The 27,299-nt window shown below is 40.7% G+C and overlaps 2 protein-coding genes across 3 annotated transcripts in view; one reads left to right on the plus strand and one right to left on the minus strand.

Annotated features, from left to right (window-relative positions):
* Positions 1–2,723, plus strand: part of LOC124253536 (sodium-dependent dopamine transporter-like) — a 133,166-nt gene extending 130,443 nt beyond the window's left edge. Inside the window, 3 exon segments of the mRNA XM_046687338.1 lie at positions 289–435; positions 438–458; positions 1,832–2,723. Of these exon segments, the coding sequence (XP_046543294.1) occupies positions 289–435; positions 438–458; positions 1,832–1,936 (273 nt within the window). The 3' untranslated portion in view covers positions 1,937–2,723.
* A 5,649-nt stretch (positions 2,724–8,372) lies between these two features.
* Positions 8,373–27,242, minus strand: LOC124253537 (prolyl 4-hydroxylase subunit alpha-2-like). 2 transcript variants are annotated; one of them, XM_046687340.1, is made up of 15 exons: positions 26,997–27,242; positions 24,275–24,334; positions 20,410–20,561; positions 19,414–19,739; positions 18,689–18,740; positions 17,396–17,535; positions 15,732–15,893; positions 15,425–15,465; positions 13,355–13,472; positions 12,513–12,566; positions 12,178–12,231; positions 11,560–11,628; positions 10,629–10,725; positions 8,954–9,064; positions 8,373–8,883 (listed from the first exon to the last, which is right to left on the minus strand). In XM_046687340.1, coding segments are annotated over exons 1-15 (1,641 nt in total). In that variant the 5' UTR covers positions 27,200–27,242; the 3' UTR covers positions 8,373–8,881. The 2 variants fall into 2 exon arrangements, with proteins under 2 accessions (XP_046543296.1, XP_046543295.1); XM_046687339.1 differs by having other exon boundaries at positions 8,373–8,782; positions 8,906–9,064.
* Between the last annotated feature and the right edge of the window lie 57 nt (positions 27,243–27,299).

Raw genomic sequence — 27,299 nt, forward strand, 5'->3', positions numbered from 1 at the left:
GTCCCTTTGAGAACAGTAGTATTTTTACCTTCATGAGAGCTCGAAATCTGACAATTGAAGGTCGGCTGTAAAAAAACATTTTACTTTTTTCACAACTATCAAAGGTTTGGATTTTGAATATCAGCTCATCAAATATTTAAATTATTTTCATATCCTATACCCCCTAAATAAAATATTGATGAATATCTAAAATATGTTTTATCTCTTTGATATTTTACTGTTTTGGAACTGGTGAATGTATGGGTTATGATATTTCTAAATATCTTATATTATTGTTATTTGTTTCAGTTCATTATGGTGTTCGGTCTGATTGGACACGAGCCGTTGACCTATGACTCGTATGTGTACCCTTGGCCGGCCTCGATAATTGGCTGGGGAATCGCGCTGTCGTCCATATTGTGTATACCCGGATTTGCTATCTACAGAATCATCACGACAGAGAGGGGACGCTCACGGAAGTAAGTCACGGGGTAGCTGTACATGTTCAGTGAAACCTTGTTAGTCCTGAAACCCCGTTAGTCCAGAAACCCCGTTAGTCCAGAAATCTCGTTAGTCCAGAAACCCCGTTTGTCCAGACACCATGTTAGTCCTGAAACCTCGTTTGTCCAGAAACCCCGTTAGCCCAGAAACCTCGTTAGTCCTGAATTCCCGTGAGTCCAGAACCCCGTTAGTCCGGGAACATCGTTTGTCCTGAAACCTCGTTTGTCCAGAAACCTCGTTAGTCCAGAAACCCCGTTAGTCCGGGAACATCGTTTGTCCTAAAACCTCGTTTGTCCAGAAACCTTGTTTGTCCTGAAACCTCGTTAGTCCAGAAACCTCGTTAGTCCAGAAACCCCGTTAGTCCAGAAACCCCGTTAGTCCGGGAGCATCGTTTGTCCAGAAACCCCGTTAGTCCGGAAACCTCGTTTGTCAAAACACCATGTTAGTCCAGAAACCTCGTTAGTCAAGAAACCCCGTTAGTCCGGAAACATCGTTAGTTTAGAAACCACGTTGGTTCAGAAACCTCGTTAGTTCAGAAGCTGGGTTGGTCCAGAAACCTGTTAATCCGGGAACGTCGTTAGTGATCAAGTAGATCATTGAGCGCAGTTCCAACTGCTGACAATAATATCATCTACAATGTCACAGCACCGTTTTATTTTATAGTATCGGAAGTGTTTGTTTTCGTGATACAGAAATCAGTTATTCTTATCTGAATACTTCGCTCAATAGAACCCATAATGTAAATGCCCCGACGCTGATTGCCTGGCCGGAAGGTATCCTATGAAAGTTAAGATCAGGGCCCCGTTCCTCAAAGCTATCGTAGCGCTACGACAGTCGTAAGCCTATGTTAAAGTATGGGAGTTACAATCATCGTAGCGCTACGATCGCGTTGAAGAACGGGGCCCAGGGCTCTGGATCCCGAGCCACAAAGCGTTCGTAACGTTATTGTTTAGCATAGACTTACGAATGTCGTAGCGCTACGAATGCGATCTTATCGCTGATGTTATCGTAACTCCTGTCCTTTGATATGGGCTTACGATGGTCGTAGTACTTTGTAGATCACTTTGGAGAATTAGGTCCATATTGTATTAAGGATGGCATAAGCCTGAATATTTCTGATTGCCGCGTTAAACAAAGTTACCATAGCATATTCTTCTTTGGAGTGTCCATTTCATAGTTTCAATGCTTGAATTGCATTATGGAGTATATAAATGTCATGAATTCTGTATACATTAACCCAAAAAGACCCTGTACAGACTTGTCTACGAGCATAATGTCAAACATAATGACTGGATTGTATAACCACAAGATCTGTCTGATGATCATTAATAATTCTCTCATCTCTTATCAGCGACTCCAATATCTCCTCGCTCCACAAAACAACCGTGACAAAAGGAGGGCAGAAGCTCTGAACATGATCAGTATAAACGGAGGCAATGTTGGGGAGCCTGTTTGAATCTTGCCGCCATCTTAGTCTCAGCGTGGACCGGAAGTCAAGTCACGACATCAGTCCCGGAGTGAATGAAAAGGAAGAAACTGACTAGTTAAAACTATCTCGGACCTAGTTGATATTACTGTTGGGTATATAGTCTCAGTTGTCTCTGTTCTGCAGATACCCATGCAGAATTGTCGGATGACGTTGACTCCTAGTTATGCAAGTCAAGATTGGTTGTTTTGTTTTTTTTCCACGTCCGCCCCTAATATGTTGTGTGTTAAGTGCCTTAGTTTCAGCAATAGCTATTCACAAAAAAGTAGTCCTATAGCGCCTTTTGTGATATTTTAGCAACAGACAGTTGGAAATCGGAGATGAAATTATTCATCTTTGACATTTTCTATTGTCACACTGACCATGTCGAATTTGCATGTTTCACGGACTCGGTCGTATACAAGGGTCATTTTGACTTTTGTAGGAACCATTAATGAGGATGTTTCTAATTTTAGACATCATGAAACACGTCCTGGAGTTTACATGCACAATGAATATACCACTGAGAAGGTCAAAGGTGTTGTCCTTAACTAATGTTAATGTTAACTAGTGGTATATTCAATAAATACACGTATCATCTGTTTGTGTATTGCATGCGGTGGTGAACATCAGAATTATTCAGAAAGTTCAGAAATAGTCGATATATCTTCGTTAAACCATCATGTGACGTAAATAATGACGTCATAAACATAAGACACGTCAGAGCATTGTTCAAATGTTGAAAACATCGCACCATGTTGTTATAACCTTTGTTTTATACGATTCATCGTTTTTTTCTACTATTCACATGTGAATAGACATCGTGTATGCTGAAGACACGCTTGTGATAAATAGGTTTGGTGGTGGAAGCAGTGGTTGTATACAGTGAGACTCTGTTAATCCGGACATCATAACTTTGGAACCCTTTAGAATCTTGGAATTTACTAGCACACGCACTCATGCACGTACTCACACATATAGAAACACACATACAAACATTCCTGCATGCACATACACACACATTGTTTACTGTGAGACCCTGTTAATACGGATATTTTCATATTGGAACCCTCACACACACACACACACACACACACACGCACACACACATTTATATTCATTACACCACATATCATTCTATCATTATTCGTTTATCCAGATACTTGTTGAACCTACTATTTCTCTATGGACAAATACCGTCCGGATCAAAGAGTCTCACTGAATGTCAAATCACATTAGTTAATTTGTTGATTTTCACGCCCTTGTTGTTTGATGCTATAAATCTGACCGCTATGTCTTGTATATTTCGTTGTCCTAGATGACCAAGTACTGACCAACAGGCTGGGATTCTGTGGTGTCACAAGCAATACAAACCTTCCCTGGAAGGTCATTAATACGGTGTATATACTGACCAAGTATAGTTGTGTGTCACTGTATCTATTCATATTAACAGGTATCAGGTATTGGGTATTATAGTGTTTGTACTTTATATGTTGTCTTAATGGGAACGGTATTAAACTCCTGCCACAGGCCGCATGTAATGTGTACCTTCAGAAGTGGTACATCATGGCCGAGATACAGTCTAGGCGTAGCGTCGTTTCTGGTTGGAACCATGTTAATTCTGTATTGCACTAGATGATCAGGATCTGTTAGAAGGCGATGGAATGGTGTCCTGAATGACTTGATTCAAACTTGCACGACTCCACTAGTGACAGAACCTAGTATCTCTTAAAGGAGGTCTCCGCTTGATGACCGCATGCCATTTACCTGCCCAGTTTTAGAGAATTAACCGTCACTGTGAAACTGAGACGCAGACTCTGTTAGCGCAATATTTAATTGTTAACGGTCAGACAGTCGCGGTGGTGTTTGGGAGACTTTATTCACATTTCAAGGGACAGCCAAACAGCCAGCATTGAGTCCCCCTTTAAACAATAGTATGTATTTTCATACCAGTCAAATTTTGCTAGGAATAATTGGATGTGAGATAACGACATCCCTGCCACAAGTGTTGAGGTACATAGTTTTCAAAGCGAAAATTGAATCAACAACTGACCATTGCAAAAGGCAAAAGGATTGAACCGGTTTGAAACTTCTAAAACACATTCTACACAGCCAAACTAATGTTAAGAGTGTAGTATATTCCTCTGGGGATCTAACCCGAGTAGTATATGTAACTAGCGACATTCTGACGCTTTTATTCAAAATAAACCTATATTTAATAAGCCATGAATAAATCCATTTTCTTCTGCGTGAACTGAAAGTCAAGGTCAAGGTCATGTTTAAAAACTTATTTTCTTCCAGACATATACATATACATTCATATTTTCAGAGACATTATCTTAATAAAAGTCAAAAGTTTCGTTTTGGTAATTAATTCATTCATTAAAACAGAAATTGTGAAAAAATTACTAATTCCCTAATGATAATACATGTACTATTTCCCCTAAAACAAAGGAATCAGTTAATAGTGTAATCCTGATGGTGGCGTGTTATTAATCAGGTTGTACTTTTATATCACTTGTTAATAACATGTTTGTTGTTCCGTTATAGACTGGTTATTAATACAATATATACCGTGTTATATATACGTGACTATATATACAGTTAGTTATTGTCTACGTATAAACCTGTGTGTTTAGATGTTAAATGTTGTACATTTCGTTTTACAGACATTTCGTGAATTAGCGGTAGATTTTTTACATTCAGACTGTTTTTTTAAAGATTGTAATATCAATTTTGTGACTAGACGTTAGCATGAGACGAGTCATATGCATTTCACTGTATATCCTCCATAGATGGGTACGTGCGAGTGTCGTTGATATAGAGGTGAAATAAACATATAGAGTACACTCCCATTCTGTTGGTTGTTTGTTTGGTAGGTTGTGAATGAGTTTAATTTTACGCCGCTTTTGGCACTATTCCAGCAATATCACGCAGGGGACGCCAGAAATAGGCTTCACACATTGTTGTTTTTAGTAGGGGATTACGAAGATCGATGGTAATGATGTCAGCAACAGGATTGCCTTGTTCAGACTCGGTGTTTTACAAATGTTGCCGAGTGAGGCTTGAACATACCATTAAATTACCCTGACTTCCTTTCAAACATACATGAATATTCAGTCTATTGCAAAGTTTTATATCTGACATTCAGACAAAGGGAATCTGTACGGGGCATTGCGAGAACATCAGGTCTGAATAATCCGTCGGTATGTGCACACGATATACACCCTCCTCACACGAGTGAGTTCAGTTTTACGCCGCTTTTAGTAATATTCCAGCAATATCACGGTGGGGGACACCAGAAATTGGCTTCACACATTGTACCCACGTTATGAATCGAACCCGGATGTTCGGCGTGACGAGCGAACGCTGTAACCACTAGGCTACTTCACCGCCCGTGATGGTGGTGGTGGTGGTGGTGACGATTTTGATGATGATTTAACGAGCCCTTCATTGTTTGCGCCTAACTTGGATGTTTGGTTCAATGACAAAGTAACGTCTCAGTAGTTGTTGTTTAATTGTATTGTTGCAATGGTAGAATGGTAACGGAAGGTTTATGGCAGGTATACAGGGGTCTGGATATGTGTGATATCAAACCAGCATACCTACAGTGACAGTGTAAATCTCAAATCCCAGTTTTAACAACGGAGTTTGTTTTGAGAGAGTTATTAGGTATAAGGCGACATTGAGCGGTATATCATTAAAATAACGGTCTGTACATTTGGGAGGAAGGCCCGAAGTAATACACATCTTGAAATGAATTACATTTAATTACATCATACAAGGTGTAGTTGTTTTCTTAATTCATTCTAATATCATCTAATAATTTCTAACTACATTTAACGAGGGATCGATTATCTGTCGGTGTTATACGTAGTTCATAGAGTGAGTGAGTGAATATAGTTTTACGCCGCCTTTAGCAATGTTCCAGCAATAACGCGGCGGGGGACGCCAGAAATGGAATTGGAGAATCGAACACGGCACTTCAGCGTGACGAGGCTACCCAACCCCCCGTAGCTCATGGAACTCCAACTGGACATAGGAGAGGGTCTGCTTGCATGGTCGCCGTTTGGCCACAATTAGAACTGTCGTCCAATTAACTGTGTTATTTGACGTGTGAAATGAGTTAGGATCAACACTCCATGCGGTTTATAAGATCAATCACTCTATTAATGAACTGATTGGAACTGGAAGTTTATCAAAGGAATCAATAATGGTAACATGTGAAGGAACTAAACTGAATTATTCCCCAACGTTGATACGTGTAGAAAATGTGGGAAATAATTAGGCGAAAAAAGAAAACGAGTCTCGTCCATCGGCGCGTCACGTTAAATCCTGCGAGTCAACTTTATTGCCAATATAAAAGTTTTTGCTAATTTCGCCGCGACCTATGTCAGTCACACTTGGCAACTGACATTGTTTTAATGAACCGATTTCATTGTATTTTTTCGTCTTTTCTTGATGTTTGTATCTATCACATTTTTTTCTAGCTAAAAAAACAAAACAATCCCTACCGTTCTTTCTACTTTTGAGAGGGGTGGTGGGATAGCGTAGTGGTTAAAGCGTTCGCTCGTCACGCTGGAGACCCGGGTTCAATTCACCACATGGGAACAATGTTTGATGCCCATTTCTGGTATCCCCCGCCGTGATGTTTCTGGAATATTGCCAAAACCACATTCACACACTCACTCACTTTCAAGCTGTTAATGCATGGGAAGAGGGTTCGTAGATTTTACAAACATAAATATGACTTTAGGTAGAGGATCGATCTCGTCATGACTCACAATGGGCGATCGGATAGGAGTGAGTGAGTAAGTTTGGTTTTACGCCGCTTTTAGCAATATTCCAGCTACGAGCGGACCACACTAAATATTTAAGGGCTGTAACAGTTCATCTTACAGCAACAGTATAGTAGTCACGTGTTAATCGAGTTAACAGTTCTGCTGACCAGGGCCTAGATTTTCGAAGCTCTCTTAGCGCTAATATAGTCGTATGTGCCATTCTTTAACATTAACTTACGACTATCTTATCGCTAAGAGAGCTTCGAAAATCTGGGCTCAGACTCGGCGGTCGTGTCTAGCAACCTATGCTGATCGTGAGAGACAAACCCGTGAAGATCCGGGTTAGAATTGGTCTTCAGCAACCCATGCGTGTCGTAGGAGGCGACTAACGGGATCGGGTGGTCAGACTCGCTGACTTGGTTGACACATGTCATCGGTTCCCAATTGCATAGATCGATGCTCATGATGTTGATCACTTGATAGCCTGGTCCAGACTCGATTATTTACAGGTTGCCGCCATATAGCTGGAATATTGTTGAGTGCGGCGTTAAACAACAAACCAACCAAGATCTACACAGCTCCATGGATCTGCTGGCCAGGCTCGGCGGCCTCGACGGTATCGTGTCATCGTACACCGACGGGTTTCACTCTTACACCAAGCTGACACTCCGTGATCAAACTGAATTACTGTTTAATGCGGCATGAAAGCGAATCCACTCACTCACAAAAATATTTAAACACCTGTACATACGTATAACTAACGCTGACTTAATCGGCTGCCTCCAAAGACATGCACGTTATTCAATCACGTTGATGATGGTGATGTTATGACGACGACGATGATGATGGCTACTTGTTGGTGTCGTGCAGTCTTGGGTGACAGACCTTGATATATTGATGACGGGTCGTATTGTGGAGCAAACCTTTTCCATTTAGAATTACAGATTCCACGAATATTTAGACCGTTTATATTATTGTTATTATTATGAGTGTATTAGGGATGTCACGATACATCGATAATTTTACTAAGACGATACAAGTATCGATACATTCAAAACTGTATCGATATTTAGTTTTGAAAGTATCGGTTGAAATATGTTTATGTATCATTTACATTTTGCAATTGTATCATGTTTTTTGATGTGATGAGAGTTATAAATGATTATTTATCTTGCACAATGATGGGAAATTAGAACTTTTTAATCTCTGAGAATAAAAAATGTCGATCTTGTCATGGACAATTATAAAATATGAAATATTAATGTTCAAAATGTAACTATATTTACGCAATAATGCCGTGAAAATAGGTATCGTGATACGTATCGAATCGTGACATGGGTATCGTGATACGAATCTATTCATGAAACTTATGTATCGTGACATCCCTAGAGTGTATACGTAGTTCTAAGTGACGTGTGTTTCTCTGTCACCTAGTGATATGAGGCCTTTCAACATAAACTCCGCTATAACTCTGGATAAACGGGCTCTGTTGTTGTAATGTAAAGATAACGAACATAGTTCCATGAGATTATTTTATTATAAACCTCAGAGATGATGACACAATGTGTATATGCTTCACGAAAATGACGGCATGTTTAAGTAGGGTCAGTGACACATGTGATATAAGTATTTATAACACATGGATGAGCAATTATCTCTTATCTTGTAATCATTACTGTTGTCGATGACCATTATATACTTGAGTATGTTGTCAAGGGCATGAATCGAGACCTAGTTTGTCAGAGTCTGATCCCAATTTAAGCGACAATGTCCATGTGATTCAGGGATGCTGTGAAGATTATCTATGGGCCAGCAAAATGTCTGTGTCCTAGTACAGATAAAACTATTAATAATCTATTAATATTAGTCTGAATCTATATAAACTTGAGCCAGCAGTGTCTGAACCTAGAGCAAACAATGTCTGAACCTGGGTCAGAAGTGTCTGAACCTACATCCAGCACTGCCTGGACCTAGATCTAGCAGTGTCTGTACCTAGATGCAGAAGTGTCTGGACCTAGAGCCAGAAGTCTGATCCTAGAGCAAACAATGTCTGAACCTGGGTCAGAAGTGTCTGAACCTACATCCAGCACTGCCTGGACCTAGATCTAGCAGTGTCTGTACCTAGATGCAGAAGTGTCTGGACCAAGAAGTCTGATCCTAGAGCAAACAATGTATGAACCTAGAGACAACATATCCGAATCTGGAAGAGTCTGAACCTAGAGCCGACAGTGTCTGAATCTGTGGACTGCTCTGTCCAGGCCGATCTGGTTGCCTCTGAGCTTCAGGGCGCAGGGTCGGGCAGCCTGATTCATGTGTGAGTGGATGTCCTTCTCAATAACTGAAACACAACACGCATCAACGTCACACACAAGACGTCATAGCTTAAAGAACTGCCGGTCGTACATCGTTACCACTTTGCTAAAACCCCGTGCTCGGGTACGAGGCTGAATATCTGAAAAATAGGGTCATGGTGAATCCCATCTCCATCCCACTATCAAAGTTTTGTAGCCAGCCCAAGGGACGTAACTCTCGGCAGAGAATCAAGGCGCTTCAGAAGATTGTGTAAACAGTGGCCTAGACTGGAGGCTTAGTCTCTGAATATATAGAAGATTGTGTAAACAGTGGCCTAGACTGGTATAGCAACTGAAGGTTAGAATGAAAGTGAGGAATGGGAATAGTGCTAAAACAAGGAAAGGGTGGAATAGTATGTTGGAATAGCAGCTGTAATAGTGGACGTTTGTTAGTCATACAAGCCCGAATTATAACCATTACAGCCCATGTCTATAATAGTTGGCAAGTCTAGATTCCTGAATACGTTTCTCAAAACGGAGAATCTAATTACGTTTGTTTATTACTTTTGAGAATTTCACAATTTTTATATTTACATAAAAAACAATTTACAGTCAAGATGTTAATCTAAGCTTGTCAGAGTGAATAAAACAATAGACGGACACGTTTCAAACCCGACAGTTATAATTAAACGGCAGTGACTATAAATAACATCAATGTTTTCTACAGAAAAGAAAATTCAGGCGTAAAATGTTAGTTCCATAGGTCAAACAATGCTGTTCAAACAGCCATCTGATATATACAGTAATAACTTTGAATTTACTTTAGATGAATATGCACACAAAAACATCACTTAAAAGGCAGTTTGTCTGAAGTTATCTAGTCAGTAAAGGTAATTTTAAAAAAAGGTCGACATTCTGTTTTTACCACCACGAGCACAACAGAGTGAGGTCACATTTCAACTTGATCGTATCAGTTTCTACTATACAGAACGTAAGAACGTACTACGCGTAGCGAGCAGCTGGAAATAATGAACAGAAACGAGGTTACGTTTTTTAATTGCCTTTCAAACTCACTGGCATTCCACGGCCGCCTTAAGCTTCAAAAGCGTTTCATCTTCTTTATCTTTTTATGGATTTCATTAAAATCTTTTTCTTTCCTTTTTTAGGAGAAAGCGTTCATAGACATTGTGCATTTTATGTTTGTTTGTGTAAGGCTTGTTGAAATTAATTTATTGTTTTTGTGCCCAAAACCTAACCGCAACTAAATTTTCATTTTGAAGCAGCTTTTAAGCTAAAGTTTTAAATTCAGATTGTTTAAAGGGGGTGGTGGTCAAAAGAGTCACGTGGAACACTGAAATGGTGCTTACAAAAGATTTGTCAAAATAAATTCCCAAACTTGTTGCCCCGCTGTCAGTTTTGAAATAAATCATGAGAAAGTAGAATAGTTTGTTTATTACTAAGCATAATTTATGATGGCCGATAATAAACATGGCTTCATCGCGGGATTGCGATAAAAAACATACGAGAAAGTGTTATTGTCTGATGTCGGGTTAAGGCCATTGCGGGGTGGTAACTGATGTCCCTGCTCCGCCTCCATACTTATGTACTTACTCCACTTGTCGCCAACAGCCATTGGACATTCAGCTTTGTTCAACCTCACATCGTCATCCCCGTTCGGCTGGACCACGAACCATAGCAACGCTGAACCCTAGGGGAATCAAGGAGTGAGTGAGTGAGTGGGTGGTGGTTGTTAGTGGTTTGTTGTTTAACGCCGCACTCAGCCATATCCCAGCTATATGATGGCGGTCTGTAAATAATCGAGTCAGGGCCAGACAGTCCAGTGATCAACAGCATGAGCATCGATCTACACAATTGGGATACGATGACATGTACCAACCAAGTCAGCGAGTCTGGACACCCGATCCCGTTCGTCGCCTCCAACGACAAGCATGGGTGACTGAAGATCAATTCTAACCCGGATCTTCACGGGTGAGCCTTAGACGACAGGGCCAACTGGAAATACACAAATCCCATCAGATGTAACAACCATGTTATGGCCCCTCCCTGACCTATTGTGACCGCTCGTTCCCCAGTGTATGGAGTACTGGGTGCTCAGAGGCGGTGGGGTAGCGTAATGGGTAGAGTGTCCGCTCGTCACGCTGAAGATCCCGGCTCGAGTCCCTACATTTGTAGAATGTGTGAAGCCCATTTCTTATGTCCCCCGTCGTGGTATTGCTGGAATAGTGCTAAAAGTGGCATAAGACCATACTCGCTCACTGGGTGCTCAGGTCATACAAACGGCACCAAACACGTTTGCGATGACGTCAGAACATTCACGAGTGAGTGGGTTTAGTTATACGACGCTTTTAGCACTATTCCAGCAATATCACGGCGGGAGAAACCAGAAATTGGCTTTACCAATTGTCAATGTAGGGAATCGAACCCGGGTCTTCGGCGTGACGAGCTAACGCTTTAACCACAAGGCTACACCACCGCCCCGAACATACACGAGATTTCAGAATCAAGATAATGGTGCTTTTACCTTCTTGGGCTGGTATCTCAGTCCGATGTCCAAGAAGACCGTGGCTCCTCCGCTCTCCACGTCCGTCAACTGCAACAACATCACAAACGGTTGCCTTGGTTATCATTCATGTTAAACTACAACAAACTGACTTCACCAAAGTTAGCACATGGTTTCCTGAAAGAAACATTTTCGTTTTATTGGTATAAAACCCCTCATTGAACTGGACCTTAAAATCATAGAAGCGTTACAAAACCTGCTGAAAAGGGTGCTTACAAAGGTTGGATGGTTGGTTGTTTAACGCCGCACTCAGCAGTATTCCAGCTATGTGGCAGCGGTCTGTAAATAATGGAGTCTGGTCCAGGCAATCCAGTGATCAACAGCATGAACTTCGATCTACGCAATTGGGATACGATGACATGTGTCAACCAAGTCAGCGAGCCTGACCACCCGATCCCGTTAGTCGCCTCTTACAAACATGGGTTGCTGAAAAACAATTATAACCCGGATCTTCACGGGTCGACTTAAAGGGACTTACCAGGTGATAGAATGAGGTTTTTGCCGCCTTTACAACTGATCAGGCAACAGTATGGAGATGAGTGAAGCGTCATAAAAAGTTCAGTTAAATAAGTTACTCACATAAAACGTAACGAATCCAACTTTATTTCCAGATAGAAACATTCTCTCGTCATACTGCGAAGAAAATATAATATGTTAAATGTAAAATATTACAATCATTTTCATCAAAATATTTAAGTAAAAAAAAACACTTCCTCTTAGAGAAATACTACAATAGTTCGTTTTGGGTTGACACTACCCAGGATCGAACATCGACCGTTCCTCTCCGGTCTTACCATTAAACAAGGGTGGTAATCCACGTCAAATGATACCGGATCTGACGTAAGTAAGATTTCGTTTTCCGACAATATGGTTACAGATTCAAGTGTTGGTCTGCAACAGGTCTGGTCACCTACCATGGACGTGTGGTTGTGAGGCTTCGCCAGCCCGCAGGGACCAAAGTTGAGAACCTGCAATGTATCATACACAGGAATGAAGAACAGGTCGAGTTTCCGGATTGCATGCTTCGTCATCAGTCGGGGATTCCGCCGCCTTAATGGTTTGTTAATTACGACGAGGTCACTCCCGAAACAATAGGGTTGGTGGGTTGGTGTTTAACGCCGCACTCAGCAATATTCCAGCAATATGGCAATTAGGATTTGATGACATGTGTCAACCAAGTCAGCGAGCCTGACCACCCGATCCCGTTAGTCGTCTCTTACGACAAGCATGGGTTGCTGAAGACCAATTGCAATTTTAACCCTGATCTTCACTGGTCGTGGGTGAGTGAGTTGGGTTTACATGTATATAGCCATAGCAGCTACGAGGCCAAATAATACTGACACAACTTGACTCCTCGCTTCATGCTGGTGGTCTGGTGGTTAAAACATTGGCTAGTTACGCCGAAGACCCGGGTTCGATTCCCCACATGGGTACAATGTGTGAAGTCCATTTCTGGTGTGCCCCGCCGTGATATTGCTGGAATATTGCTGAAAGCGGCGTAAAACTACACTCACTCTGCAAGTAGCGTTGGGTAGCCGAGTGGATAAAGCGTTAGCAACGACTATGACCCTGGTTTCATTTCCATTTGGGGCATAATGGGACCCCAGGCTGTGATATAGCTGACATATTTCTGATTCACGATAAACTTTTCACTCACTCATTCACTCACTCACCAGGGTGCCGTTTTAAAACAAAACTAATTTATGAGTGTGTAGTGACTGACTGAGGTCAAATGCTGACCCATCCATCACCTTACCCTGAGGGCACCACCGCTGGACACCTCGCCTGGGATGTAGGAGGCGTTGAGGCCGCTAATGTCTCCAGCAATCTTCGTCAACACTCGGGCTGAGGTGTGGTGCTCAAGGATCTCAGTGCTGAGAAACATTTTCATTACAACATTTATAGATGACAGGAATGTTCCACAGTTCTGAGTTTCGAGTAGGTTAACTGTGACTAGTTAAGACAGAAAATATAGAACACAACACCGAAACTAAAGTTTACTGCAATCAACATATTGTTCACATGGCGTGACGTTATTTATTTATGACGTAAAGACAATGAATGACGTCATATCGTCTTGCTTTCAAAGCAATGATCATATCGTTTCAAGTGAACAATGACTTTAGTAAAATGGACGGCGTTTTTTTGAAAACATAGGAAACGAACTAATAAGTACTGCGGGGTTTGTTTGGGTTTTTTCCAAAGCGTACGAACACTTTCTTGAGAAGTACCTGTTTTTCTAAACATCAAATTTGAAAAACATTTAGTGTGCCCAAAACCTCATGAATTACATGCATATTTGTTCACTATTTATCACCCAGACAGTGCAGCCTCGGCTACAATCAACCTTAGGTGCTACACTTAATTGAACAATCACCTCACCTAAGTCTTATTCCACTTGTACAAACAGAAACGGTGTTCTAGTGATCGAAATATGAAGCAATGAACATAGCGACAGGATTCCCGTAAATATCGGGATAACAGTAAAACGCCTAGAGTGACTGAAAAGTGACATGCGGAGACAGTGCAAATATCGGAAGCATCTGCAGCGAAGTGTTTTATCCCCGGAGTAGTAATGTGCTCAAACATTAAGTGTTTTTAGATTTCAACGCCGTCTGTTTTAAATGAAACTTCGTGTACGATCATTCTCAGTAACACCCTCAAATCTGAAAACACATATTGTTTATCCCTTAACTGAGAATTGCTAAAAGGCACGTCTACAGGTTTCGGGCAGTTATCCCGCTATGTCTTTTAACCTTTTAACAAATGAATTATGAAAGCTAGTGTCGAGACAGCTGATTATTCCAGACAACATGAACTCAATATTCAGGTATCGCTTTATTTCAAAAACTTTTGCCCAGTGTGTTTAGGTTTTAAAAAAATCAGAGATTATAAAGAAATGGAGGAAATTCCCATGTATATTTGCATGTAATTAATTGTTTTTCAAACCATGAAAGTTGATCACGCAATGGACACATGATACCACAGATATACACTCTTGACAATAGACTCGATGTAAACTGTCCAGCTAAAGAAGGTATAAGCCCACAATAACTAAAAATAAAAGAAACGAGAAATGATCATTTGATGGTGATGAATTCAATACGGGTATCATATTTTTTTCTTAGCTTTAACTTTGCCGGTTTACGGTGTCTGTGTTGACGCTAGTAAAGGTTTTATTACGGTTGTAATTTTGGAGGGCAATACATTTCCTTTGCTCGGCAGATTATGTCATACGTGTGATCAAGGATGCAGTCAGTGGGATAGTCTAGTTGTTAAAGCGTTCGCTCGTCACGCCGAAGACCCGGGTTCGATTCCCCACATGGATACAATGTATGAAGTCCATTTCTGGTGTCCCCCCGCCGTGATATTGATGGAATGTTGCTAAAAGCGGCGTTAAACCATGCTCACTCACTCACTTACACTTGCTTGTGGTGGCTGTTTTAGCGTCGTGCTATCCAAAACAGTGAGTGAGTGAGTTTGATTTTATGCCGGTTTTGGCAATATTCCAGCAATATCACGGCGGGTGCTATCCAAAACAGTGAGTGAGTGAGTTTGGTTTTATGCCGCTTTTGGCAATATTCCAGCAATATCACGGCGGGGGCTATCCAAAACAGGCTCAAAAGCTATGGTAGTGAGTAGGGCCAGAGTATTTACCATAACACAATTGGGATATACTGATCCATGCATGGAAATCGAGGATGAGATCCTATTGCCGGATCAGGATCGTGTGGATCAGTACTATCAATATTGATGAGATAAAATGAACGGGTTGATCAATATTGCGGCTCTGTGATTGCAGATGAACGAAATAATTTAATCTTACCCTTCAAGCTTGGGGTAATAATAATTCGTAGCTTTCGTCAGCTGCAAAAAATAGAAAAACCGATAAATATAGCATCCATTGGATAGGGTACATATAAAATCACTACATAAATAATTAAAACGGAATTGCGGATTCAAGTGAACCACCACAAGCTAATTTCACGTAACCATGGTAACGCAACAAAGAATTATGCCATGGACATGGGTATTCATAACAACAATGCGACACAATTTTGATTCAATAGTCTAGAGATGATATAGGTGCACGTTCAGAATTGATACGTATTACTTATGTTAAGCAAACTTACATTTTTGGCTGTTTTCGTTTTGATGTCATCGATGAGGTCATCACTGATGACGTTATGGAACACTGATACGTAAGGGGACAAGCTGAGGATCTCTTCCCGATAACGTTTGAATGGAATTGGTGAGCATCGGTAACGGCATCGGTGGAACCACTTCAACGGCGGCTGCGGAACACAGGGAGGGGTTAGTATATTGTGGTAGTGTGAGGGAGAATCCATTAGTGTTGGGAATTGGATAAAATCTCATAATTGATGATTGGTTCAATACAACCGATCAATCATCGAACATAATTGGTCAGCATCATTTATCAAATTTTTTTGGTTATGATTGTTACTGCACACAAAAAAACAAAGAAAAAACATGTAGTTCTTATGAGTCTTTTTGCAAATTCCACAAAATGCATGTGCAAATATAACATCTTTAAAGGATGACTAGTATGGAGGAACATAAATTTCCTGGAGTCTTTAAGATAAATTCAATCCTGACTTGGAACGAGCTTGTAATGTTTATGAAATGTAACTGACAAAACCAACCTTGTGAAAAATATTGTTAATTCAAACAAGTGTTCCAGAATTGTTTGTGTTCGATTATGAGAAAACATGATAGATTGCTTGGTCGTTTTGTCATTGCGACCAATCTTCGATTATTTCAATTAATCGGACCACCACTAGAATCCATTTTTTTTTTTAACCATTCAGGTAGCGAAATGGGTGTGTTTTTAACATTGGTTTAATAAGATCAGTATAACACCTTCATTTAAAAGAGTGAGTGAGTGAGATTAGTTGTACGCCGCTTCTAGCAATATTCCAGCACTATCAAAGGACACCAGAAATGGGCTTTACACAATGCACCCATGTGGGGAATCGAACCCAGGCCTTCGGTGTGACGAGCGAACGCTTCAACCACTAGGCTACCCCACCGCCCCTCATTAAAGGACGGAGTTCGGAGTTTTTTAACTTGAAACAGATGATAGGTGAGTAAGTGAGTGAGTTAGTATGGTTTAACGCAACTCAGGTTTGAGGACTTTTGCTCATTTGAGAAATTATACAAATGTGGAGAATCGAACTCGGGTCTTCGGCTTTTAACCACTAAGCTACCCCACCGCCACGATGGATTTAAGATAATTGCGGTTATGCTCCGTGTCTCGTCTAATAGCATGTCGTCATACTCCGACTACTCCGTCGTACATTGTTCATTGCATCAACCACTAGCCATCCATTGGTCGAATGTGTACAGAGCGCCGTCATGTAGCGGGGATGTTGCTGAGGATGGCGTTACACAACGAAAGTCAAAACTAGTTTGTACATAGTTTAATTAAACATATAGATGTGTTTGTTTCATATCATATGACCAAATAACTACAATGTACTGGCAAAAAACATCCATATCTTCCAATTGTATAGGGGCGGAGGGGTAGCCTAGTAGATAAAGCGTTCCCTCGTCACGCCGAAGATCCGGGTTCGATTCCCCACTTGGGTACAGTGTGTGAAGTCCATTTCTGGTGTCCCCCGTCGTGATATTGATGGAATATTGCTAAAATCGGCTTTAAGCCATACTCACTCACTCACTCACTCACGTTGTGTATATATTTTATGTGTCCCCGCTGTTGCTATCAACTTAATGCTCCAACAACAAACAACAACATGCACAAGACCGTCTAGCTTACCTTGAAGGTGTCATTTGCCTGGCATAATGTTGTGAAGTTCTTCCAGTACACGGGAGGCTTGTCTTCAAAGTTGCGAAAGCGGGGGACATTCTCTGTGGTTACTCGCGCAAAGCGTTTGTACACCACGTCGTCAGTATCGTCTGTAAACAGAGGGACATAGATCAACAGAGACACCCTCATGGCGTGTATTGCGGTGCAGGTGTGGTTATGGATTCGGGTGTGGGTCGGGAGTTTGAGAGGGAGAGGGTGTGGGATGTAATCTGTAGGCTGTGAGTGGGGGATATGGGTGTGGGAGTGGTGTATGGGGGTGTGGGGTGTGGGTATGGGTGTCGGGTGTGGGTGGGTATAGGTGTCAGGTGTGAGCTTGGGGTGGGGGTGGGGTATGGGTGTGGATATATGTGGGGTATGAGTGTATTGTTTGTGAAGGGGATGTGGATACAGAGTGTGGGTACGGGTAGTATTTGTGGCTGGTGGCTGTAAGTGTGGGTGCGGGGTGTGGGGATGAGTGTGCCTGTAATGGTATAGATGTGGAAGTGAGTGAGTGAGTGCGAATGTTGGATGTGAATGTGGGTGGTCGTTAACACACATTTATATCCCAATAACATCAGATTTTCAGTTTTACACTAATATAGGGGCATAACCACGTACAAATAATTAAAATATGAGGAAATTGGTACAGATTGGACAAACGGGCTGCCCCGATAAACAAGTTGCCATGATCGTTGTTTCACTCATTTTGTTCATAAGCGTTTCATGGCAACAAACTCCGGAACAGTCTGTGAAAATATATTCTTTATAGTGGATTGTGATTCGTTGTTCTGGAACGTTATTTATCGATGGCCGCACGGCATCAGCTATACGACAGTTACATGCTTGGACAAACATTGTATTGCTATTAGATTGTAATAAACTATTTGTTACGTCATTCCACTAGCTGTAACGTCATCCGACTACCTGTAACGTCATTCGACTAACTGTAACGTCACCAGGCTACCTGTAGCGTCATTCGACTACATGTGACGTCACTCAACTATCTGTAACGTTATTTGACCATCTGTAACGTCATTCAACTACATGTAACGTCATTCGACCACATGTAACGTCATTTGACCACATGTAACGTCATTCGACCACATATAACGTCATTCGACTACATGTAACGTCATTCGACCACATGTAACGTCATTTGACCACATGTAACGTCATTCGACCACATGTAACGTCATTCGACTACATGTAACGTCATTCGACTATCTGTAACGTCATCCGACTATCTCATACAAAAATACTTACTCAAAGCAAAGGCTTCTTCTACTAGTGGGTAGGCTTTATCCCAATCGTCGAACTGTAAACGTAAATGTTGGCAATAGAAGTACACAAACAAATAACAAATAAATAATTAATGATATTTAATCGTGTAAAATGATTGTAAAAAGATTCTTTCTTGAACAAAACATTTTCCACTACTGATCTTAGAGAAGAAGGCACACGTTCAATAAAAAAAAATTGCCAGTAAAATTATATCACTATTCATCCCATGTGTGATAACTTAAGACTTGGTTTAGCCAAATACGATTTAATTTTGTGTTTGTTTGTTGTTTAACGCCTTACACAGCTATACAACAGCTGATCGTCTGTAATTAATCGAGTCTGGACCGGACAATCCAGTGACTGACATCATTTGACTCTGGTTTGGGGAAACGAAGCCATGTAATCAACCACGTTTACGAATCTGGCACACCCAATCGATTTGGTCTCCCCTTAGGACAGGCACTGGTCGGTGGAGGCCTGTATGCATACGTTTGAATAATAAAAACTAAAAAACAACTTAACAACACGAAGTAACGGAAAGATCCGAGTGGTAACGACTGAATGCATTCGTCACCACTTGTCACTTTCCGTTACCTCCAAGACGTCGCCAATATTTTTTTTTCTTTTTTGTTGTTGTTGTTATTGTTGAACCAAACGCCATATTCCAAACAGACCCGACCTAAGCCGAATGTTAACAGTAAGCTCACCTGGCCATGTAAGAGGGCGATTTCTGTCAGCAAAAGCGGTATGTTTATGTCGGTCTTATTACCGATCTTCTTGGACTGTTCCAATGTGACCTGGAACCACTGCAGAGCTAGTCTGGGTTTGTCAGTTCCTTTGGCGAATAGAGCAAGGTCATAAGCGTCCATCACGGTCAAGGGGGAACCTTTCTGACCCATGATGTTACCGTCGAAGATGTCGCTAGCAGACAGGTTGTAAAACAGGTGGATGTAGATGATGTTGCCCAAGTGGTTGGCCAGGTCAGTTTGGTCAGGGATGTCTTTCATAGTCACGTTCAAAAATTCCAAAAATCCTAAAACATAACGGTTAATTCAAATTCTAAGAGTGATTTCTTAAAATATGCATATCACTTTGGGATAAAGTAGTAGTAGTTTGTTTGTTGTTTAACGCCGCACTCAGCAATATTCCAGCTATATGGCGGCTGTCTGTAAATAATCGAGTCTGGACCAGACAATCCAGTGATCAGCAGCATGAGCATCGACCTACGCATCTGTGATCAGTGTCAACCAAGTCAGCGAGTCTGACCACCCGATCCCGTTAGTCGCCTTTTACGACAAACATGGGTTACTGAAGTTCAATTCTGACCCGGATCTTCACGGGTATCAGTGAGTGAGTCGCACAAACTTTCTAGGGTTGATTAAACTTGTAGTTCCGTAATTGTAGAGTGAGTGAGTTTAATGTTACGCCGCTTTTAGCAATATTCCAGCAATATCACGACGGGGGACACGAAAAATCGGCTTCACACATAAGCGACCCCACGGCCGCCTTTCGAGAAGTTTTGTATTTTGTTTGTTGTTTAACGCCGCACTCAGCAATACTCCAGCTATATAGTAGTAGCAGCAGCAGCAGTAATAGCAGCAGTAGTACAATGACGAAAGCCATGATGATTTTATTATTACAGTTATCAAGGCTGACAAATGAAGATATACCGGAGCCAAAAAGTTGAGGCAGACAACACTTACGAAATCCATATAGAGTCTCATTGTGAAGAAACGGGGTCCAGTTGGTGACGAAGTTCTTAAAGCCCACAAGTGTGGATGTGGGATGTTGTATACGAAGATTTCGGGCGTCGTCACTGACAGCACTGGCGTTCGCCTTGGCTTGTTTGTAAAAGCTGAAACAGATAAAACATTTTGGATCACGAGAAAAGATATTTTCTATGTTGGTTAAGAGAGTTTTTATTCCAAAATCTTGAAGGATATGGGGGTGGTTTTTTTGCAAATTTAGCGAAAACATGTTTTGTATGTTAGTGACGTTTGAAAAGGTAACGGGTTTATGAATTGAAATGTTTAATCTATAAATTTCCTTGACTGAATTGTAATCCCAGAATGAGCCAGTAGCTTTCGTCTTCCTGCGGTAACGTTCGCCTAAGGGAGGTAAGTGGAACTGTCAGTATAAGCAACTGATGCGCACGTAAAATACATAATGGAGGGGACAAAAAGATCGACTGAACTGATATTATATCATTACACATTTTTCAAGCATGGTGACCGATGGAAATGTTTCACACACTGTTTTACATAAAGAATACTAAGAAACACAACTAAGCCCACACTAAACTCGTCCTTAATACAGCGTCAGCTGCCAACCATGGATAACAGAGTCGGCTTATTATGACCTGGGAAATTTGAAAAATATGACAGTAATACTGACACGATCTTAAGTTTTCTAACCGATGCCCGAAAAACGCTACAAAAATAACTCTTTACAGACATGCATACCGGATGGGACACTATTTACTAAAGTGGAAAATGGGCCCAGGCTCCTTTACGCTGCTTATTTTAACAGATGACGTCTTTGAGCGGCATTTAGAAGTTAGTGTGTCCCAGTGATGAACAAGGGGGGTCGTTCTACAGATACACAAATTCTTTATTACAATACATGCGACGTTTCGGTGTAGATACTATCACTGTTATCAAGCAGGTGTACGTTGATCATGATGATTTGAGATTTCCGACATATTGCGTATTTCTCAGACCTTCGTGTCAGGCCATTTAGTGTTCGATCTAAAGTAGGGTGATTTGACTGAAAGATATGGTAACCTGGAGTGGGCGTTAGGGTTGGATAACTAAATTTGAATTTTGAATTTGGAAATTTGCAATAAGTGGTAAGGGGAGCTGAACTACTGGGTAGTTTGGTTGGTATTTGTTTTGCATTCGTTTTATTTTTTCAGCTTATGTGGTTAGGGGGTTGTTTTATTATTTATTGGTACTATACTTCTAGTGCAATACTGTAGGTGACGCATATATATACATGTTCGTGGAAACATACTTAGTTGGTTAACTAACTATCTATCTGATAGACGACAGAGTTTTTTCATCAATGGTACATTATCAAAAGAACTAAATGTTACTGAAGGGGTTCCTCAAGGATCTGTCCTTGGTCCACTTTTGTTCCTTGTATTTATCAATGATTTACCTGAAAATTGTAAAAACATCACAAGAATGGTTGCCGATGACACATCAATTGGTGTGGCGCGAAAAGATGTAGAATCGATAGAAGCAACTCTCAACTATGATTTAGCCCATTTGAATAAATGGGCAGAAAAGTGGTTAGTTAAGTTTAAACCTTATAAGAATACATTTATGCTTTTCAACCATGATAAGTGTCCACAAGTTCCTGACTTGATTTTCAATAATGAACATTTGGAGCGTGTACATAAACATCTTGGTATTATCTTATCAGACAATACAAAGTGGTCTCATCATGTACCTGCTGCAATAGAAAAGGCCTCTAAAATAGTTTCCTCGTTACGGACATTAAAGTACGTCCTACCTGGAAATATTCTATTAAGCATGTATGAAAAGTATGCTGGACCTATCTTAGTATATGCTTCTGGGGTCTGGGATAATTGTCCCGCGGATATTTGTGATAAACTTGAAATGGTTCAGCTTGAAGCAGCAAAAAGTGTAACCGATCTGCCAAAATCCGCTTCAAGATCCAGTTTGTACAGTGAAATTGGTAGGTTACCTTTAAAAATTAGACGTACACATAAGAAACTTTGTACATTTTACAAAATTGTTAACATGCAATCTCCTGACTATCTGATTTTAATTATCTGGAAAAAAATAATATAATATTCCGAAATTTCCTATATGTGAAAGGAAGATTAATATTCTACACACTAAGTTAAGACATTCATGTAGTTCTTTAAATGCTGATTTTCGTATTAATTTATCTGAAAGTAAAGCTTGCCATTGTGGTGCTTTGGTGGAAGATACCAATCATTTCTTTTTAACATGTCCAAAGTATGTCTGCTGCCGGTTTGATTTGATACAAGGCTTTGAAATCCTAAAAGTTATCGTTGATATTAACACAATTCTGTATGGCAGCCTTAGTCTGCTACAAAATATAAATGTAAATTTTTTTAGTCAAGTCCATAAATTCATTGTACGTAGTAAGCATTTCAAGTAATGTGTAATGTATCTTGCCTCAGTTCATTTTCCATTACATGTATTTTTTTCATGTTGTTAATAAATGTTTTACCAACAGTATTATGCCGTGTGCGTTATACGCATTATGTCGGAAAGCGCACGTTAAATCTCCAAATCATCATCATCATCAGTATTAGTGAGTGAGTGAGGTTAGTTTTACGCAACATTCAGCAATATCCCAGCTATAGGGCGGCGGTCTGTAAATTATCGAGTCTGGGCCAGACGATCCAGTGATCAACAACATGAGCATCGATCTGCTCTATTGGGATACGATGACATGTGTCAACCAATTCAGCGAGCCTGACCACCCGATCCCGTTAGTCGCCTTTTACGACAAGCATGGGTTACTGAAGATCACTTCTGACCCGGATCTTCACGGGTATCATCAATATGCATTACTTGCTTGACAACTGTGTTAGCATCTACACCGAAACGTCGAATATATTGTAATAAAGAGTGAGTGAGTTAAGATTTTAAGTCACATCGGCAATATCAGTCATAGCGTGACTATTGTAATAAAGAAGTTGTATATCCATAGAACTATCCCAACTGTTGTTATAATGGGGTGGTAACCCGTGAAGAACCGGGTTAGAACATTGGCCTTCAGTACCCCATGCTTGTCGTAAGAGGCACCTAACGGGATCGGGTGGTCAGGCTCGCTGATTGGTTGACACATGTCATCGGTTCCCAATTGCGCAGATCGATGCTCATGCTGTTGATCACTGGGTTGTCTGGTCTAGACTCGATTATTTACAGACCGCCGCCATATAGCTGGAATATTGCTGAGTGCGGCGTAAAACTAAACTCACTCACTCACTATAACGGGGTGGTGGGTAAGGAGTGCACGCCACGTCTTCACACAACCACAAACACATTACTGGGTTGTGATATACATCTGCCCTTTGACAAACATGTAATCAATGACACACGTTATTGCACAATACATTTATCTCCTCGACAAAATCGATATGACTTCATAGGGTTGACTATATTTACTGTGGACTTTGGTTTTATTTTCATGAAATACATATGAGACGACCCCTCTTATGAATGATGTCATTCCCTTTGCCGTCATGTTGCGCGTTTGTGCTGTTCTTCCTTCGGTTGTGTCCCCTCCGTTAAAGCTGTCAACTCGACAAATAACAACATGATGGTTTCCCAACTTTTCCATTGACAGGTATAGAAATAACATACAGTAGGTACTGATGGGTACAGGGTATTCATTGCCGTGTACCGTGGTAACATTCAATAGATATGATTACCCAATCGGATTTCTTCCCGATTTCGAGATATTTCGCAATTTGTCGTTCACATTTGGTAATAAAGGGCTGTAGTAAACAGGTATGGTGAAGATGGGGTCATGGGTCGATATGATAATATTGACAGTACATACCTTGTCAGTGTCTCGATCCGTTGTTCTACGAAGGGAATTTCATCTTCATAGCCAGACGACCTGGAATGTACGAGACGGTCCGTAAATAATCTAGTATGGACCAGACGATCCAGTGGTCAACAGCATGAGCATCGATCTGCACAACTGGGAACCGATGACATGTGTCAACCTTCACGTGTCTCAAAATATATGTCTGTAGGGCATATGTTTAATGATTTGCCGTTTAATGATATTTGTTGCTATAGAAATAAATGAATAAAGGTCGCCACTTTTGGTGGTCTACAGATAAACATGAGCACTGGCAGATGGACAGTTTGTGGAATATACATGCACACGCTCTAGACAGACAAGCGTTTGCTTGTCAAGCCGAAGATCCGGGTTCGATTCCAACCACACGCCTTTTCACATGGATACACACGGACCCTAGCACAGACACAAACAAACATGTAGATTTGAAGATATAGAGACACATTTGTAGACAGACCGAAAACACACATACAGACTCACAGACACAACGGCAGACACACAGACAGATAGAATGGTGACTGGCCGGCAGACGGACACACACGGATGAGATACACAGATACGTATGCAGACACACAAACTGACTGAAACAACCACTTGCAGACGGACAGATAGAATGATGACTAACAGGCAGACACACATGGAGCACACACGCACACACGCACACACAAGCTGAATGATACAAACACACACTTACAGACAGCCAGAAAGCTGTTTGCCAGACAGACGATACACCTGGAGTGGGTGAGTGAATTCAGTTTTACGCCGCTTTTAGCAATATTCCAGCAATATCATGGCGGGGGGCACCAGAAATGGGCTTCACACATTATACCCATGCATGTGGGGAATCGAACCTGGGTCTTCAGCGTGACGAGCGAACACTTTATCCACTAGGCTACCCCCCGATACACCTGGAGCCAAGCAGATATACTCGCACACAGACAGACAATATCCTGTTCGGTTATGTTTAACATTACTTATTACTATGAAAATTCTAAACTAAGAAATACACGGAATTACGCAGATTTGATATTTCAGATATTAATTTTCTCCAGAAAATATGCTCTTTTAATTGTAGCGTTATGCACCCCCTTTACTTGACTGTAACAACCCCTTGACTGTAACAAATGTTTCTTGGGGATTACACTTTCTTAGTAAAGTACAGATTCTAGTACTTTTGTTGGGTTTAGTCCCATCAGGGATTCGAACACACACCGTCAGAGTAAAGCACCTAATCGCCATCCGCCTAACCCGCTCAGACACCGCGACTTCTAACCACCCTTGACTGTGACTTCCCATACACGCCCTCTTTTTTCGGACATGCTGATGAATTTTTGACGAAGCTACAGTTTACTAACACAAACTATTTCCCAAAAGAACAAGTCTTTTTTTCAAACATGTCAATGGAAACTCCCCCTCCCATTTTAACAAAAATCCCACTATATCCCTGCTTGCATAGACCCGAACTTTTGATAATCAGTACTTCATGGGTGTTACTACACATACGAAACTAAGACTTCAGGAGTTGCTTGTAAGCAATAGCTGACCTAATGGCGTTTTTAAAAATATTTTAATAACATTATAATGTTTTAAGGGTATCAATAATACAGAAAATTTTATATTTGTAAAAAGTCGACATTACGTCATGAAAAAAATACGTAATGCACATGCATTCAAATAGCTGCGTTCTAAATAATTATTCCCTTTTACTCGATTACAATTTCAATAAAATTTCACTTCAGTAAAATAAAATGGTGTAATAAATTCTCTCGTGTTTAATGTCACATTTCGTGGAACGTATGACGTGGTGTTGATTTGAGTAAACCGGATGACGCAACATATCATCAGGTTGCGTAATCATTGAATGACGTATTCAGGTTGAACAAAAACCCAACATTTTGACCCCTCTGGGCTTTCGTAGATTAGACACACACTTAGTCTCTGAAGGTATATATTTTATAGAAAAAAAATCATTTAAACAGAAAAGGAGTCCCAGTGTGATCGAAGATCTGCAGAAAATTCTGGAAAAGGAGACTCTTTGAGGCCACGTGATTTATCTGATCTATCCGAATTTGATCAATAGCTGTGGTGAAAGAGAAAGGGGCTGACAAGAAGGGGCTGTGAGACAGGCTTGTATTGTGATAGACAACAACATGGTACAGTATTTTGCCACTACTTAACATAATATGTCTGTTCAACACACAGACAGGTGGTGGTTTTATGGCAAGAATCGGCCCTTCCACATTTCCTACAAAGAGAAAGGTGTGCACAATATCAACGAAACATAGTCATATAGCTTCTTTGAGTGGCATTTTAAAAGCTGTTAAGTACAATATAATCAAACTTTGTGGATAACAACTTCTTTATTTCGTGAGAGCGACGTTTTGATACAGATTCTTGTACCGTTGTCAAGCACTCACGAAATAAAGAAGTTTTTATACATAAAGCTTGTCTATATTATAGCATATAGGTTCAAAGTCTCGCATGTGTAAAATCATTGAGTTACACGGAAAAAAACAGAACCGATGTTTTGTTAGGTATATTTGTTGACGTTATTCTAAACCAAAATCAATGGCATCGATATCATATATTCCATATCGGTGTGAATACAGAGTAATGTAATTAATAGAATATCATGACAAAAAATATATATAATTCTCAGTTACAGACACATAATGCTTGGGACTGACGTACTCACTTTTTGATGATTTCCAAACGTTCGGTTTCGTGGCGAATGTATTTGTCAAGCCCGTCAACAATTTGATGCTCGGAGTTGAAAAACGTCTCATACCGGGCCATGGATGATCGTAAACCAACACATATATTTTGTGTGGTAATAATGTAGAATAAAAAGAGGTTTATCAGGCATATTTTCGGAGTCATGTCTCGTTCTGACGCCATGCAGTCCGTCCACGCAAGGCTTACTCCGTGGCACAAATGTTGCCCTGCATCAAACAAGGCCTGAAAGTAGAATTGTTTGTTTCTCGATGCCACAGATGTG

This window comes from Haliotis rubra, unplaced genomic scaffold (genome assembly GCF_003918875.1).
Source record: "Haliotis rubra isolate DU_JTF1 unplaced genomic scaffold, ASM391887v1 Scf543, whole genome shotgun sequence".
NCBI lineage: Eukaryota > Metazoa > Mollusca > Gastropoda > Lepetellida > Haliotidae > Haliotis > Haliotis rubra.